At 36.7% G+C, this 12,933-nt stretch overlaps 1 protein-coding gene across 6 annotated transcripts in view; it reads right to left on the bottom strand.

The window, feature by feature from the left end:
- The window catches only part of PCDH11X (protocadherin 11 X-linked), a 904,836-nt gene that overhangs the window by 852,031 nt on the left and 39,872 nt on the right, over window positions 1-12,933 (bottom strand). For all 6 annotated transcript variants that reach the window (XM_061136650.1, XM_061136649.1, XM_061136648.1 and 3 more), the window contains exon 2: window positions 4,235-6,724. In XM_061136650.1, coding sequence (XP_060992633.1) covers window positions 4,235-6,724 — 2,490 coding nt within the window. The remainder of the gene's footprint in view (window positions 1-4,234; window positions 6,725-12,933) is intronic.

Consider the following 12,933-nt stretch of genomic DNA (forward strand, 5'->3'; position numbering starts at 1 on the left):
ATTTACAGAAAAAAGAAACATAATTACAGCAAAAATAAAATTTTAATGATTAAAGTAGTGAAACAACATGATTATAGTCAATATAAAAACCTATTAAAATTTGTTTATATAGTCTAACTTTTAAGCAGAGTGATGGATATTTATACTTATTTTCTCAACATCACTGTATTAGTGAATATTTTTCAAAAAATCAACTAGAGTGTTTTTGGTTGTTGCTGTTTGGAGTATTAAAGAAAATCTCTTGCCCTGGATACCTTTCAGAGGGTAGCTTGGATAATTCAGCTTCACTTCCAAACTCCTGGAGATGATGTTTAAAATCTTCAGCAATTGAACAAGGCAAGTAATTCCATGTTTCATGATTGATATACTAACCATCAGTTTGTGCATCAAGACACATTATATTACATCACAATTGTTAACATTCAGAGCAAGCAAATGGAGAAACAGCATGAAAAAACATTTTTTTAAATCACACTGCACAATTTCTTCCACAAATTTAAAATTGTGATTGCAAATTATAGCCAAAGTAACATGAGGTTCAGTGGGACATAATTTTTAATGTGTTTTGCTTGCCTTTATAGTGGGAAATCCAGACTACAAGATTAATGATCTTAGCCAAATTTTGAAATCACAAATCACTGAGTTTTTTGGAAGGGGAATTGAATTATGTTGTTCCTAGAAAGTTATATCTCACTGTAGATTTCAATAGTTGATGTCCTGGAATCAGTCTAGGACAAGAAAAATAACATGTTATCAAAATTAGGTGGCTGTGTTCTAGGAGTCTTAGTTGCCAAGCATGCTATGTGGCTAAAATTCATATTGCTAAAATACAGATACACGAGATCAATGTTATGGAATTTAACAGTGGTGAATACCAATCCTATTCCAAGCTAATTCAGACTCCTCTTACCATTTCATATCCATGTATAATACCTACATTCATGTAGCCATGAATTGTTTCTTTTTGAAATGAAGATCTCAAATACATGGCTGAGACAGTGACTTGTACACAAAAGGCCATTTCAAGATAGCAAATTCATTTATTTTGTATTTTCCAAATACATTTTCTTCACAATATTTTAATGGGAGAACTGTGTTAAACAAGGTTTCATTTTAGCATTGTATCTCTTTTATAGAAGTATCAAAATTGATTCTAAAATGATTATTCTTACTGTTTTTGCAAAGTCACACCAACCAAACACTATCTGCTTGCTCTGAAAGATGGAAATAAAAAGCAAACTGTAGTATCATCTTTCAAACTTCTTGTTTTAAATTTCTACTACAATATATACAGAAATGCCATCCAGAATATTTGTAAAAATTTATATCAAAGAGGAGCATCTTTGCTGGGTTTATACCATTAAACCCAGGTATAAATGGTTTTGTGCAATAGATACACTTCTATCTAATGAATGTTTCATATTTTTCAGAACACAAATGTCAGAAAAAACTGTGGAAAATACTTGATTCTCTTTTTAAAATGTGAAATTTTTTTTATAAATTTACTTATATCTTACTGCCTCCTAGAACCAATTCATTTCTTCACTCTCATATTTCTATTCAGATGAGCAGTGAACTAAATGTAAATATCACCCTAAAGCCTCCTTTGAAAAGTGTATTTCTCACTTTGTTTAAAGTCAATTGAATTTAATTCTGCCTTCTGATAACAGTAATATTTTATTCCACTGCCAGAATTTCCTTAAGGAACAATGAATTTTTATTTTATTGGCTGACAGTTTTCCCCAATTTGTATGATTTTTTTTAAAAGAAGACACCTACTGTATTTGAATTTTTATAAATACATGAGTTCTTTTTCAGTGCTCAATGAACATTTAGCATTCTGCAACATCAGTAAATATAAGATGACTCTCTTGGCATTAATCAGAAAATGAAGTGTATATTAGAAAGGGTGAAGAACATTGCAAATGTTGCAAGAAATACGAGGACTCAAATTATTTTTAGTATCACATTAGTCTGCCTAAGTTCACCAATTCATGTCCAGAAGATATTTAGTAATTAATCTGAAACATCTGTCAACCAGTGACATAAAATACATAATTTACCTATTTCTTAAGATCTGAAAAAATTGAATTTCATCTGAGAACACATTGATTCTAAGATAGTCCTTCTAGCTAATAAAAATCAAATGATAACCAAGATTTTATTCTCATTAGCATTTACTTTCCTTATTTTGCTTGTCCTGTGAAATTATTATCCTATGTTTAGGAAAAGATTCCTTTGCTAAATAAAATAAAATGTCTTAATAAAAGTTATTAATTTTATTGGCTTTCTCAGGATTAGAAAATAATATAAAAGAAGCAGAAGATATTTGGAAAACACTTCCAATTTTTTATTTCATCTGTGGTTTGCTTACTGTATGTTCATGTCTTCATGTAAAATAAGTCTAGCTCTTAAACATCTCCATGCTTTTGAAAACAGTTGAAACCAGAATTTTCTCTTTTAACAAACTTCACAAGCCAATCTATTAAATATGATGCTCTGTGAAAGTAATTCACAAACCCTACTCACTGTAGATTTTTAAGTGGATAACAAATTTACCCCTTGGAAAAGTGCTATTAGGCTACACAACACACATAAAGTGCTAGTCATAAAAAATACTTTTTTGTTGAGAAATGTTTTCAAAAAACAGAATGATAGCAATGAGAATTAGGAAATGAGATCACATTTTTTAATGGTTAAATATAAGTAAAAACTCACCATGATGAGATGTTAGGCATCTGTTATGTTTGCCACCCATTTAAGATCCACCTTGGTAGAAAACATGGGGCTCATGTGAACTGTAGAAATAACCACTGCCCTGTAAACTCATTCAAAGCATATAAAAAACTCCACAGAGAGTAGGATTCTATTTTATGATTTACAATAGCATAATTATGAAATTACTGTAATAAAAATGAATGCACAACTGAATTAGTTCTTAATTTTGCTCAGTGATTGAGAAAGGCTAACATTGTATTATTTAACTATCCATATCCTTGATTGACATCAATTATTTTTCATTATTTTCATTGCTATTTGGAATCCTAATAGACTTCTTTAATATCTCTAACTTTGGTGAGAAGAAACTTATTCTGACTTTCACATTACTACATTTTATTAAGCCTAGCTAGGTTTTTAGAAGCTTTTATTCATTGAAATTGAGATGAAGACCTTCTTAAGAGTAACACAAACAAAGTCAACATATGGCATGATTTTGAGAGAAAAAAATGTAGATTAATTCCAACATATAACTTTATTAAGGAAATAATCATACTTAAATTACTTAATTTAGTTGTGGATTTCTAGATACATTTTTATTCATTTCTCCATGAAATACAGATAAAAAGACTGTATAAGCTCTTGTTTTCATAATTTACTGGGTTTTAAATTATTGTATGCAGATGCCTTGGGTCTTGATATGCTCATATTTTCCTTCAGGCCCATTAAAGAAAGCAATCATATTTCATTTTCCAAAAGTCATTATCTCTTAAAAATGTCTCTTGAAGGGCTCAATACCTTGCATGAATATGCAAATGCTCAAATGAATATCTAGGGTAGAGATCTCATATATATTTCATTCTCTTGACTGAACATGAGAGTAGCATGACTTAATTTTCCTAATTTCACTCTTGCTACATTGTGTCAATACAGATGTATAAACCAGAATAATGGTGAGTTCTTAATCTGAAAACTATACTCCCTTTTCATTGTGGGGGCTTGGGAGCATGGTGAGTGGGAAGGATATCTTGATGCTATTTGACAATCTTGGGTAGACAGATTTTACCAACTGAAGCTGGAAGTCTCAGTACCATTAAGACCTGCTTATCAGATTCCAAAAGGTATTACTGTGATATATGCAGCCTGGGCTGTTCTGGTCCTCATGCACACAACAGTACTGAGGACAGTGTCATGACCCCTGACATGACATGACCTCCAAAAATTTTGGAGTTTTTCCAGTATATTCTCTAGCAGGAAGTGTCATAGTGCCATCTACAGACAACACTGCCCCTATTATAATCATTATTCCTCACCCAATTTTCCTATAATTAAGAGTCATTTTATTCTGATTTTCCATCAAATTTAAATGAATTCATATACTTATTCAGATATTTCTGCAAAATATGATCATTTTGATCCCCTGTTGAGTCAGTAGATTCTGTAAAGCCCTACTTAAACTGAAAATAGTTTTGAAAAATAAAGTTAGAAAGGTTAAATAGAAACTTGGATTACCTACCAGTCTGGTGTGTACAGACACAGGGGTCTTGAAAGTTGTCACTGGATAGCTGCACTCAGAAACGCTGTAGGGATCAGAACTGCTGGAGGAACACTTGGAGATGGAATCACAGCCCACAAAGGTGTTATCAAGAGGCAGTTCCTGGATGATGTGGTGCTTTGAATTTAGGGGAGTTTCCGGCTGGATCTGGAAAGCAGGCTGTGGAGAGGCAGATTTGTAGTGCCGGGCCAAATCAGGGCTGTCAGGCTTGAAAGTAGTAGGTGTAGTGCCCCAGTTGTACTTGCCCATGGTTTGCTCTTCCAATTCAATGGGAAGGTCTAGTGTGACGGCATTTCTATCATTGTCAGCATCGTCTGCCTTAGCTTCTTCAATAGTGACAAAGTTAAGCAGTAAGTTCTTAGGGGTATGCTTCTTCTTCTTCTTTTTCTTCATCATCATCATCTGCCTGTTTTCAGGGTTTGGAGTAACCCATTCGGAATTCTGCTTGTTTTTCTGAGCAGCCTTAAGGTGTGGTGATTGGCGGCATCTTACTACAGCAGTGATGAAAATAACAAGAATGACAGTTATGGTGCCAGCAACAATGGCAACCATGATCTTGACATAGTCACTTGATGGTGAGGATGTATCAGTTGTCTCAATATTTTGGGTCACTGGTGTTTCAATGTTTTTGCGCACCAATTCATAAATCAGTGTAGCATTGGTCATCGACTCATTCACAAATAGATTAACATTTATGACACTGAAGAGAGAATCAGGTTGCCCTAAATCCTTGGCTTTGACTATCAGTTTGTGTAAACCAAGATCTGCAAGGACACATTTCTCCTTCAGTGTAATGTTGCCTGTTGTTTGGTCAATCATAAACAGACCTTTTGTGTTCCCTCCTACAATGCTGTAACGAAGCTCAGCATTCATGCCAGTGTCATTGTCAATAGCGACTACTGTGAAGACCACTGTGCCTGGATTAGCGGATGGTGGAACCAATTCAAAGGAGTAGTTGGAAGGAGGGACAACAAAAACTGGTTTGTTGTCATTGACATCGACCACATTTATAGTGACTTTGGCAGTTGAAGAATGTGATACCCTACCACCATCCTCAGCCTTTACATAGAAAGTATAAGATTCTTGTTTTTCTCTATCAAATGAAATATTCGGTCGGATGACACCAGTCTGTGGATCAATTGTGAAGTCATCATTTGCATCTAAAATGGAGAGAGTGACTGCAGAATTTTCTCCATAATCAGGATCAGTTACAGTGATTAGTCCTACTGTGCCATGTCTTGGAAGGTTTTCTGGGACATAGAAGTTGTACTCATTGTGAGTGAAAACTGGACTGTTGTCATTCTGATCAAGAACGGTCACTAAGACTGTGGCATTGGTTATTAAAGATGGCATCCCATTATCTTTTGCCAGAACTGTGAATGAATATTTTTCCTGTTTTTCTCTATCCAGTTTCTTCACTGCAGTCAGGATGCCTGTACGATGATCCAGGTTGAATTCAGACGGAGCATCAATGCCTAGCAGGTAATGTATCTCAGCATTACGCCCAGAGTCTGCATCTGTTGCACTTATTTTTGTCAACTGGGTACCAGGAGAGTTATTCTCAGGAACAGAAAGACTTATGAAAGACTGAGTGAAAACTGGAGCATTGTCATTTTCATCTTTTAATTTGATGAGGAGCATGGATGATTGATTCAAAGGAGGCTTGCCAGCATCTGCGGCCAGTAATTTAATGGCATATTCTCTTGTGGACTCATAGTCAAGATATGCAGCAGTCTCTAGGAGGAACTGATTACTGAACACTGGCCTTAATCTGAAAGGGACTTCATGATCTGTAAAGCATGTCACCCTACCATTATGGTCAGCATCCTTATCTGTCACAGTTATGAGAGCAATTTTGGTGTTGAGAGGAGCATTTTCTGAAAGAACTACAGTGCCATTGATTGGATTGATGATGTATCTTATGTCAATCAATGGGACATTATCATTGACATCAGTAACATTTACTAGCACCATTGCTCTTGCTGGCATCAATCCACCATCACTTGCCAAAACCAGTAACTTGTGGTTTGGAGACTCCTCCCTATCCAGTGGTTCTTTTACTGTGATAAGCCCAGTAGTAGAGTTGAGGTGAAATAGCCTCTTGGCCATGCTGGAGACAAGATTGCTGAAATAGAAATGAATCCTGGCATTTTCACCTATATCAGCATCTGTGGCATGGAGCTGTGTTACTGAAGAACCTACAGGAGCATTTTCTGGTATACTGACTTCAATCTCATCCTCCTTAAAAACAGGATGGTTGTCATTTGTATCAGCAACACTGACTTGCAAAATAGCAGTACTGGATCTTTGAGGAAAGCCACCATCTTCAACCTTTACTTTCATTACATATGTATCTTTTTCTTCCCTATCTAACTCCTTTTGAACTATTAGTTGTGGCATCTTCTCTCCTTCTGGCGTTTCTATGATATCAAGCCCAAAAATATTTTGACCCTGAAAAACAAAGAATGAAACATTTTAGCTTATGTTATTATTTAATGAGACTGGTTTTCAATTTCTTGAAGCCACATGACACAGGATCAACTAAGAAATAAATGCCAGAGACTTGGGTTCTAAGTCCCAAATTTGTCTATAATAGTGTCACCACAAGCAAGGTGCTTAACATCTCCAAACATTTGTGAAATTTGAATTGTTCTAGAAGATGTTCTGAGGACTTTTCAGGTCATAGCATTTACAGTGATAAATGTAACTAATTTTGTGAATTGTTAAAGATTTCAAAAGGAAGAATAATGTAGAATTTTAAAAAGAAAAGGAAATGATAAGTGAATTAACCATGGTTACTCCAAATGAATTAAAATATCTTACTGTAGATTTCAGCTTTTAGGGAAGTTTTCACTACCAAAAGTAACAATTAAGTATAAAATACTCAACCAACACAGAAGTGCATATATCACATCTAACAAATACAGCTAAAACCTTTGGCAAAGGGAGAAAATATGCAAACTCTGATAAGAATAAAACATTGTGTAAAGAACACAAACTTTCCTTTTTTTCCCCCTATAGAAAAAGGTGTTAAAATGAATTTTTAGGAATTCCTGAAAATTCCTGGATCCTGGTGATCCAGTGGTTATGACATGGCACTTTTACTGCCAGGGCCCAGGTTCAATCCATGGTCAGGGAACTAAGATTCTGCAAATATGGGGTGACCAAAAAAAAAAAGCATCTTAGAGGTTAACAGCACAATGTTATTTAAATTCTTTTTTTTTTTTTTTAATTAGCAGGCACAATAGACTGAACCTAACATGCCAAAATGTCAAGTTGGAAACTATAGCTTGAAATAGTACCCATATTTTATTCATGACAAAAAAGTCACATTATGGAAATGTTTAAAATCAGTCTCTGCTGGTTCTGGCTTCCCTCCAAACCCTTAAGGAGGTGATTCAAGTAATATAAAATTGCAAAATACTTAAAGTGCTTGGGCTCTCTTAAGTGCTACTGTTAATCAGCACACAGAGGGTCTCATACACTTAAAGCTTTTTGTTGTTCAGTTGCTAAGTTCTGTCCAACTCTTTGCAACTCCATGGACTGCAGCATTCCCTGTCCTTCACTATCTCCTGAAGTTTGTTCAGATTCATGTCCATTGAGTCAGTAACGCTATCTAACTATCTCATCTTCTGCTGTCCCCTTTTCCTTTTGCTTCTCCTTAAGTCTTTAAAGTGGCAACCCACTCCAGTGTTCTTGCCCAGAAAATTCCATGGACAGAGGAGCCTGACAGGCTACAGTTCATGGGGTCACAAAGAGTCGAACACGACTGAGTGACTAACACTTTACTTTTTTTCTTTTAAGCCTTTAAAATAGTCAAATGTCTTAATTGTTATAAAGTCCAACTTATGTAAAAAAAATTTTTAATCCCTTCTCCAAACTACAATAAGATGAGCTCTACACAGCTAAATCTTGTTCGCTGATTGAGGAGTAGTGTTGACTGGCTCTCAGAGGCAGTTCTAGCCAGTGTTTACTTGCAGCATTTTGACAGAACTGAGTAAGATAAAAAGCTACTGGAAGCTGTGAAGAAAAGATCAGAAGATCTTAAGATTCTTAGTACATGGGTGATTTATGAACCCTTTCATATACACACATACAACCACACACCACAATTTTAACTCTCCAATATATTTTTTAACATAAAAGTTGCTGACATGTGGTGAAGATTAGTTATTGAGATCTCATTTATGTGCTCTGTCCTGAAAGAACAGGATAGCATCTGAGGTCTTTTTCTCATAATTTTGTGATACTAGTGTCTAAAATAAGATTCTAAATGTTAGAAACCAATGAATGATACCAAGCTTTTAGGGATCACTAGACTTTATGGTGAGATTATATGGTAATACTATCTTTTTTAACTTACCAAAATATTATAATTGCTTTACATAAATTCTAGGGCAATACTCAAGTACAACTACATTTTTCCTCATGAATTGCTTGAAGATAATTTTGCATTTCTTGAAATTTTTTGTGTGTGTTTAGATTCACTTATACTCTTATTCAAATTGAGACCATAATATATCTTGATGGAAGAATTAAATGTTTATTATGAAATTAAAGGTGGCATTTCAGAAATGTTAATTAAAATCACCAGTTCGTTTCAATAAAATTTTAAAAAAATTTCATGAGCTAAGCAATGTGTAATAACCTTGTTTTTAATTCATAAACTAAATGAGCAGTTTATTAATATTTTATTCATATAACCAATAAACAGTCTGCTTTTCCTTTGCCAAGGGAAATATCTTCCATGTCATATCTATACAAGTGTGGAAAATAGCAAATCTATTTTAATAAAAAACAATTTTGCAACAATGATAATAAATATAGATACAATATTTACTATTACAATTTGATCTAAGTAAACTTAGTTATTAATGATAATTTTACTTTTGTAATGATATTTCAAAAGACTTTTAAGAAGGTTCATATGTGGGATATCTCATTTATGGGTAGAAAAAATAGTCTCTGAATTGCAGTTCACAAAAATCCATGGCAGTTAATACAATTTTGTTAATTCTTGGCATGCTAATAGCAAGTGGCTAGTATGGACACAGCATTCATCTAGGCACTGGGGATAAGGTGGTGAGTAAACATATTTTACTAATGCAATGGAAATTAAACTTTAGCTAAGATGAGAGAAAATCAATAACAATCTAAGTATCTACTGATGTTGATACTAATAGATCTAGGCTAATTGAAATAACTACATTTTTATTAAAAGCTATAGAGGTAGATTATAAAGTATTATTAGAGGTTATATAAGGGAGAAATAGCATGTATAACATAGCATAAAAAATAATATCTTAAATTCTTGAATTTCAAGACTCAATTATCCAATCTATGACTGTAACACAGCTGAGGAAAAGAATAGTTTGAATTTTTCTGAAAAAATCTTATGGGGATAATTTTTAAAATTTTTATAGAATTTGTTACAATATTATTTGTTTTATTGTTTGGTTTTTGACCACATGCCATGTGGGATTCCAGCTACGTGACCAGCGACCAAGCTCACAGCTCCCCCTCACTAGAAGGCAAAGTCTTGACCACTGGATGGCCAGGGAAGAATTAAAATTAATTTTTAATTTTATTCACTTATGTTTATGTCTTTTATGTTAGTATATTTAAAATTTGATCTTACGTGTTTGAATTTTGAATTGACCTTTGCTTTCCCAAGCAAATGATGGCAGGTTTAGGTTGGTTGAAAAATCCAAGAGCAGCATGTTCCTTGTTGTTTATTTTATGTGAAGTGACAATAATGTTAAAAGATAGATTTTTTTTTTTTCAAATTTTCAAGATGACAATGAGATGTAGAAAGTGGATAATGGATACTGTCTATATTACTCTTCTGTCTTCTATGACTGCTCTGTCCAATATAATAGCAATTAGTCACAAGTATTTACATTTAAATACTTGTAAATGAAGAAGTGGATGACAGGAGGAGAAGGGGACAACAGAGAATGAGATGTTTGGATGGTATCACTGACTCAATGGACATGAGTTTGAGCAAGCTCCAAGAGCTGGTGAAGGACAGGGAAGCCCGGCTGCTGCAGTCCATGAGGTCACAGAGAGTTGGTGACTGAGTGACTGAACTGACTGACTGATTTACATTTAAATTTTGATTAATTAAAATTAGATTTAAAAATTAGTACCTCAGTCTCACTAGACACGTCTAAGTTCTCATAGCTACATGTGAGTACTGGCTACTACATTTTACAGCTCAGATATAGAACTAGTCCATCATTACACAAAATTCTATTGGATTGGACTGTTCTAAGGTGTCATATTTTTCTTAATAAAATTCTACATTCAGGTCAGGCGATTGTGTGCATACATCCCACTCAGATATTTAGAGCTCTCCAAATGACTTGCTGGTTTATATATTTAAATTCCATATTGTCCAAGCAATTTGAAAAGAAATTCCCCACGTGGAAGATACAAATCATTTCAGTTCAGTTGGTCAGTCATGTCCTACTCTTTGTGACCCCATGGATTGCAGCATGCCGGGCTTCCCTGTCCATCACCAACTCCCAAAGCTCGCACAAACTCATGTCCATTGAGTCAGTGATGCCATCCAACCATCTTATCCTCTGTCGTCCCCTTCCCTTCCTGCCTTCAATCTTTCCCAGCATCAGGATCTTTTCCAATGAGTCAGTTCTTCACCTCAAGTGGCCAAATTATTGGAGCTTCACCTTCAGCCTCAGTCCTTCCAATGAATATTCAGGACTGATCTCTTTTAGGATGAACTGGCTGGATCTCCTTGCAGTCCAAGGGACTCTCAAGAGCCTTCTCCAACACCACAGTTCAAAAGTATGAATTCTTTGGAACTCAGCTTTCTTTATGGTCTAACTCTCACATCCATACATGACTATTGGAAGAACCATAGCTTTGAGCAGACGAACCTTTGTTGGTAAAGTAATGTCTCTGTTTTTTAATATGCTGTCTAGCTCTACCCCATGTCAATTAGTGCAACTGACATTCAAACCCACATGAACATTGAAAAACAACTGAAGCTCTTTGCCATATGTGAGACTATGAAATGAGAACAACGGGAAAGATGAAAGGAGAAATAAAGATATATGACTGCAGAGGAGGAGCCAAGATGGCGGAGGAATAGGACGGGGAGACCACTTTCTCCCCTACAAATTCATCGAAAGAACAATTGAACGCTGAGCAAATTTCACAAAACAACTTGTGATCGCCAGCAGAGGACATCGGGCACCCAGAAAAGCAACCCATTGTCTTTGAAAGGAGGTAGGACAAAATATAAAAGATAAAAAGAGAGACAAAAGAGCTAGGGACAGAGACCCATCCCGGGAAGGGAGTCTTAATAGAGAAAGTTTCCAAACACCAGGAAACCCTCACACTGGCGGGTCTGGGGGAAGTTTTTGAATCTTGGAGGGCAGCTTAACTGGGAGGAAAACTTAAATAAGGCCCACAGATTACGTGCCTAAAAGCAACTCCCAGCAGAAAAGTACCCCAGACGCCCGCATCCACCACCAGCAAGTGGGGGCGTAACAGAGAGGAGCGGGCGGCATTGCTTAGGGTAAGGACCAGGCCCGAAGGCCCTGAGAGCAATCAGAGGGAGCTTTTTTAAACTGTGGGATAGCAAGAGAGAAAATTAACCAGCCTGAACACACTGCCGGCGGTTCACAAAACAAAGGGACTGAGAAACTCCAGAGAAGAGCTAGCCTGCGGCGGACCAGCCCATCCCCACCAGAGGTAGGAGGCAGGGGGGAGGGGAAAGGGGCAAACTCGGCCCCAGAGACCGCAACCCCTCCCACACTGCAAACAAGCCTCCAATTTCTATCCAAAGACTCCCTGAGATTCTGGATGGTCGACATCCGCCGCCGGGAGGGTCGCGGCTAGAGGCAAGCTCCTGAGAACAAACACAAGCCGCTGGAACCCAACCGGGGCGCGCAGAAACTGAGGCTGGGGCTGCGGAGGGGAGAGGGCACCCCGCACCCGGGGAGAGGGCACCGGTCAATCTCCTGGCTGCCTGAGCCGCTCAGGCCGGGGAAGACACAAAACGCAGGCGCAACCGAGTCCGCGCTTTTGCGGAATACCCGAAAACTGGAACCGCACGCAATGCAGGGCACGCTCCCTATACAGCAGCCGGGAGCCTGAGCAGTGTAGACGGGGAAAGCACAGACACCCGTGAGCAGGGGCAAACCCAGTGTGGCCGAAACACGGTGAGTGCTACCCACACACAGCGATATCTGTCGGCAGCGCCCCGCCCTCCCCGTAGCAGGACTGAACTAGCGAACCTAAACAAGAGATCACCTCCGCCCGCCTGTGTCAGGGCGGAAGTTAGACACCAAAGAGACAGCAAACAGAAGCCAAATAAATAAAGGGAACTGCTTCAGAAAGGACTGGTGCAACAGATTAAAATCCCTGTAGGTAACACTGACTACACCGGAAGGGGCCTATAGATATCGAGAAGAGTAAGCTGGAATGAGGAGCTATCTGAAACTGAACTGAGCCCACCTGACCGCAACAGCTCCAGAGAAATTCCTAGATATATATATATATATATATTTTTTTAATTAAAAATTTTTTTCTTTCCTTTTCTTTTTTATTTTTTCTCTATTATTTTCTTTTAAAATTCCCTATTACTCCCCCATTACTCCTTAACTTTCATTTTCATGTACTTTTACGATTTT

This window comes from Dama dama, chromosome X (assembly GCF_033118175.1).
Source record: "Dama dama isolate Ldn47 chromosome X, ASM3311817v1, whole genome shotgun sequence".
Classification (NCBI taxonomy): domain Eukaryota; kingdom Metazoa; phylum Chordata; class Mammalia; order Artiodactyla; family Cervidae; genus Dama; species Dama dama.